Here is a 6,000-nt window from a genome sequence, read left to right as displayed (position 1 = left end):
ACTCACGGATGTTATTTTGAAGAATCGGGACAATTCTTTATCGAAGGGGCGAACTGTGTTAGAGATAAGCTCTGATAAGATCTGACCTTATTGGGTCACCGAGACCTGCATTTTGACATGTGTAAGGTTTGATAATGTAGGCTTTGAATATCGAATGGCCTTGGCGATTAGCATTGATGTAATGTAAGTTATGAAATACATGTATAAAATCTTACAATGACTGTATGGTGTCATTTGTAATAACCTTGAAAGTACTTCGTTAAAGACTTTATTCAATACTGACTAATGTCCACTGTGGACAATCGTGTACCTGTTATATTACTGCAGAAGAGTCCGTTGATCGTACCTTTTGTTCTTTAGGGTGGTCAATGCCACTCTAACCAGAAAATGTCCACCCTCAATGAGATTGCTAGTATATCTCAGCATCCTGAGATCAGGTTTTTGATACTGCTTCCTCGTCTGAAATATCGAGAGGCGGAGTATCTTGAAAACCAGTGGTTATGTCAGGATAGATGTACATATGTACAAGTACACTTGCCACGATTACAATGTAGTTCTGCATGAGCGAAATCGTATACGAATAAAAGAATTTTGTTTTCGATTGAACACCGCGATGGCGATTCTATAATATCAAAATGGAGTCCGGTTTACACATTGTTAAACTCGATCCCCTAAAACATGATTCAGCCTCTGAAAAAATAAACTTTTCGGCTGACTTGATCTGTTCTGTTGTTCACAGTTTCAAAGGTTAATGCTGCACACGCAGCAAAAGGTCACGTTTTTTAACAAAAGTACGTGAATCATATTTATACCTCCATGCGTGGTGTAAATGATATCGTATCACGTGCTGGCTGTGAATGTGTGTACAACCAATGCGGCTGCTACAAGGAAAGCATTAATACGTATCGATATAGTCAGATGTATCTAAAGATTCGGGCTCGACAAATATCTACCGGGTACTTAAGTAAACCAACTGTGACTACACCCCGGACGCAGTAGAGTGGCCTCGTCCCTGACAGTATGAAAAGGATGACGAGATGTACTGCCCCGGGAGTCTAACTTAGACGAGTTCGCGCAAGTAGATTGTTCGGCAGTTTTCGCAACCCTCATGGTGGTGTCATCAAGTCCACGCCGATGACCTGCAAGAAGAACTGCTTGATAATATGTCGGCACATTCGACTTCTACTGTTTGCGTCCAGTGAAATGCACCTTGATAGTGTTACTGTGGCATTTCACCGACACAGATATTACGTTCGCATTCAAATAAACTACAAGTCTTCTTCGTCTTCATCGTCCTTAGCATTCGCTCTGCACTTTGATCTGTTATTCTCCAGGAAACTTCCCTCCGCTAAAGCGGGATGAACGTCTTTGAGTGCAACAACGGTTAGGCGCCAGTTGAGTTCATTTGCCTGGTGAATTCGTCCTCGGTCGGAGGTAGAGTCCATCGCAAGCTACTCATTATTCTCAAGTGCTTGCCCTGTCGTATAGGACGAAGCAATCTAGTGTTAAGCCGTAGAGTGTCTTGCTCAAGGACACAAAGATCTCTCTTATGTCGTAAAGGTAAGTTTAAAAATTTTAAAACCCTGTGACCTTGAAATGGAAGTACATTGTACGCATGTGCATTGGTAAAAAGTAAAATTTTGGCTATGATGCCGTCATGCTGTGGTCCAATCTCCAAACCTCGTCATTGGTAAGGGTTGCTCAGTGATACATGTACTAGCATCGTTTTATACGAACGTACCTTTGCTGTGGAGAAATGCTAGCTACTCTCTCATTGGGAGATTAATTGTGGTCACCTCAATCAAGTCAATCGCGCTTGCGTCTTCTCGTGGCCTGCGACTGGCGACTTTCGTTGCAGGCAACTGAAATCGCAAGCATACAATTTTGTCGTCTTGATCTTGTCAATCTAAGTTACAACGTAGATGTTGTCATGGAAAACCGACGTCGATGAGAGATGCGGTAAGATCGCTCCTTTGCGGATGACTGTTGCATGCGACGCCTGCTGCGATAATTATTGCACGAGATTACTCCTGGTTTCCATCGCGCATGAAAACTGTCCCCAGGCAAAGACGAAATGATTTTTTCGATTTCGCTCATACACAACTGATCGTGTTGATTTATTTTGCAGTTGATTAAGCAGACAACAGGGGGCGGTGTATTATGTAATCACTCGTCACCCCTTCCATTTGCCACATCAACTGCGAATATACCAAGTCAAATTAGTTACGCATGAGGGTTGGTTCATTTGGGCAAACTCGATGTTACATTCCATGCGATATTTAGTATCACATTTGCCGAGTTTTGAAAACTTTCCCTGGTTGCTGGTCGGCCGAGTGTCCTTCGGCTTGACAGACATCTCTTTCCGTTCATCTCATCACACGTCAGCTCCTTGAACGTAGAACGGCTTTTCACCTACTTGACCTAACCCAGGCCGAGATGAAAAATAGTTTTCTCAAATAAACACAATGACTAATGGCTCCGAAATCGACGGCGACTCAATCACAACGATTGATTACGCGATGTCAATGATTTGATACGCAATGTCAACAATAGAATACGCAGCGTCAACGATTGGATACGCAATGTCAATGATTGGATACGCAGTGTCAACAGTTGGAGACGCAGTGCCAACAGCTGAATACCCAATGTCAACGATTGGTGTTCATAAGTCTAGAACTGATGACGTCATTGTCGGTCTTCAGAAAGCCACCGCATTGTTTCAGGCCTACATCCTGCCCGTCATCGTCTGCGCGGGGATTTTCGGCAATGTTCTCTCTGTCGTGATATTCACAATAAACAAGAAGCGAGACACGGTCTCCGCTCAATATCTGCGGGTTCTTGCTGTGACCGACTCGGGAATGTTACTTTTGAGCGGTCTCCGGGCGTTCATTAAGTGGGGCATCCCTTACGCCAGCGGGGGTCATCGGGAGTTTGACCAAATGGGATTCGATTTAATGCTCAAATTCGCAGCCGCGTGTAAGATATTTCGCTATTTAGAACACGTGTGCATCTTCCTTTCCTCGATGTTGATAGTGGTGTTTTCAATCGAGAGAGTTTTCGCTGTTTGGATGCCGCTGGAAATGTCGACTATCTTCACGGCCAAGCGGCGCTTTAAGGCCATTGCTGCCTTGGTCGTAGTTGGAAGTCTCACGAAGTTGCACATCCTCGCGAACTTCAACGCGAACGATAGAGATGGATACAGTACATGTTGGTACCAGTTAGATATGGAAGGAAGTTTAAAAATATCACTAGGAATTTATGACATGGTTTCCAACCAGATTATCCCCTGTTTTTTAATTTTCACTCTTAATATCATTATTGCTGTCGGAATCAGAAAATCTAATTCGAATGTTAAATTAGGAACACTGGAGGAGGAGCGACGTAGTAAACGCGATATGCGGTGTATTGTCAACCTCTTGTGCGTCTCAACTGCCTATTTCATATTCACAACACCAAGATCCGTCTTGTGGCTTTATACGGACATTGTCACTTTCATCGTAGCCAAGAGCGACTCAAGTATAACGAGAAAGTATATGAGTGACATGTATCAAATTTCACTCTTTGGCGATAATTTGACTATGTTAAATTATGGCTGTAACTTTATCATATATGGCGTGTCCCTGAATTATTATCGAGAAACAATGAATACTATTCTGATGTGTCGGCGAAGTCGGAAGAAGGCGTAGTAACCGTCGGCCCACACGAGGCTCGGTCACAGCAGAGTCTTTCAAATAAAAGACTCTGGTCAAAGCATCAAACCTCTCCTGTATTAGGACGACCTAATTAGCATAATGATTTATCCAACCCAAAGACCCAATTCAGAGTAATCTGATTGGCTCTTTCAAACGACAACATGAGTGAGCACCAGAACTAAGGCAGAATACAAAAGAAGTGCAGATATTTCACATATTAAATCATTGTTGACAAGCGTTATTGGAAGTATATCTGTTTGAAATATCAGAATACATGCCGTGGCACCATTTTGAATGCTTTACATTGTTGATATTGAGTAGGCCTATACAGTGAAGCAGTATACAAATCGCTTTACATCACGAGATGCGATTTATCCAATCGATTGCTCAGGTAAATATCCATCCGCCAGCAACATGTCACTGAGCAACCTTCGTACCGCCGAGCAGTCTCCGAGCATAAGTTAGGACCCATGCCGATCTATCGGCGTTGCGCGGCCGTTTCTCTCCGAGACTTTGATTTGACGCCAACGCCGATAAATCTACATGAGGTTGCCAAGTGGGCGCAGTTAGACAAGGATCTAACATAGCAGCTCACCCTCTGTGCCCGTAGTTGCGGCAAGTGCCACCAGGGGCATGATCTAGGGGTCATTGCGCACGCGTATGATATAAACGTACATCTTTACAGATGGGGATCATCTCTTACAGCATACATGATTATTTCGTACTTTCTCTGATTCAATAGAGTCTTCATATATCAAGGATATCTTCATTTCTTTCCAGCAATGTAAAGATTGGTCGCGATCGGACGTTGCTGTCCGGATATTTTGATGTACAAGTCTCGGCCTGCATCTCTGGAAGCTTTAACCCTAAGTGAACCACGCGTTGCCTGCAGAGTATTCTGAGTTATGCATCGTATTTGGTTTCACACTGAGAGTAATTCAGTAGACGATCCAATGGCACGACACGAACGATAAAAGGCATTCTTGTCCGTCGTACCTTTTCGTAAAGTTGACAGGGACAGGGACCTATTCAAGGTTGTAGATCGGTTGATAGGAAAATTGCCCACTGTTACTCTTCCAGAGCATCAGGATTCAGAAGATCTGGCTGAGCAGTTCAGCAGCTTCTTCATGGGGAAGGTTAGCAAGATCCGTGAGAACATGGATGCTTCTACAGAGGAAACCATCATGGACAATTCGAATGATGATGCAGGTAATATACCCGCATTCGAAATATTCACACCTGTGACTGTAGATCACATTCGTAAACTTATCACGTCGCTCCCAGCAAAGGGGTGCAGCCTTGACCCCATTCCACCATGGTTGCTGAAGCGCTGTTAGGAATCTCTCCTCCCAGCCATTACCCTGATCGTTAACAAGTCGCTCGAGAGTGGCCATGTTCCATCATCACTTATATTTGCCCAAGTGAAGCCACTCTTGAAGAAACCATCACTCGACAAAAACATTCTTGCCAACTACCGACCGATTTCAAATCTTTCGTTTATCTCTAAATTGATTGAGCGTGCTGTGGCATCGCAACTGAAAGAGCACATGTCCACCTACGAGTTGTTTGACACTAATCAGTCAGCATATCGGCAGTGTCACAGTACTGAAACTGTGATGCTCAAGGTTACAGATGACATTCTCACTGGTCTTGATATTGGTAAGGAGGCGGTCCTTGTTCTATTGGACCTATCAGCCGCTTTTGATACGGTTGACCAGCAGATACTCATTCGTAGGCTCCTGGAAAGACTTTATCTAGATGGGACCGTCTTGGAGTGGTTTTCATCATATCTCCATGGACGGAGGTTGTCTGTGACTGTTGAAGGCAGAGGTTCAGTTCCTGTTCCTCTTAGCTATGGCGTACCGCAGGGCTCCGTTCTTGGGTCCATTCTCTTCACGGTCTACACCCTGCCACTAGGAGACATCATGCGTCAATGGGAAGTCCCGTTCCAACTATATGCTGATGATGACCAGCTTCTTGGCTTTATGAAGTGCGGCGAGGGTGTTGAGCGTGACGAGGCTGTGTCCAGGGATGGAGTCTGGCATAGCGCATGTTAGAGATTGGCTTTTAGCACTTAATGCCCCAAAGACAGATATGATTAACATTGTGAGTCGGAGGAGGGTCGGATCGGTGCAGGGAGTAACTGTGGATGGAGTATGGATTCCTAAGTCGGGCAGTGTGCGGGATCTTGGTGTCTGGTTGGATGAGGGTATGGACATGCAAACCCAGGTGCAGAAAGTCTGTACGGCAGCCAACTATGGCTTGTATAAGATTGGCCGGGTCAGACGGTACCTAAACAAGTCGTGCA

The 6,000-nt window shown here is 44.5% G+C and overlaps 1 protein-coding gene across 1 annotated transcript; it reads left to right on the top strand.

The window, feature by feature from the left end:
- Positions 1–864: 864 nt before the first annotated feature.
- On the top strand, positions 865–5,356 carry LOC135492609 (growth hormone secretagogue receptor type 1-like). Its single transcript, XM_064779162.1, has 2 exons — positions 865–1,560; positions 2,129–5,356. Exon 2 carries the CDS (start codon positions 2,541–2,543, stop codon positions 3,684–3,686), a length of 1,146 nt encoding a protein of 381 aa, XP_064635232.1. The 5' UTR covers positions 865–1,560; positions 2,129–2,540; the 3' UTR covers positions 3,687–5,356.
- The last annotated feature ends 644 nt before the right edge of the window (positions 5,357–6,000 follow it).

Source organism: Lineus longissimus, chromosome 8, assembly GCF_910592395.1.
Source record: "Lineus longissimus chromosome 8, tnLinLong1.2, whole genome shotgun sequence".
NCBI lineage: Eukaryota > Metazoa > Nemertea > Pilidiophora > Heteronemertea > Lineidae > Lineus > Lineus longissimus.
Note: the sequence above shows the minus strand (reverse complement) of the source record. Positions and strands in the feature narration are given on the sequence as shown.

Excerpts from the sequence above, each read along its gene's own strand:
- LOC135492609 (XM_064779162.1), top strand. The coding sequence starts at position 2,541 with ATGTCAACAATAGAATACGCAGCGTCAACGATTGGATACGCAATGTCA.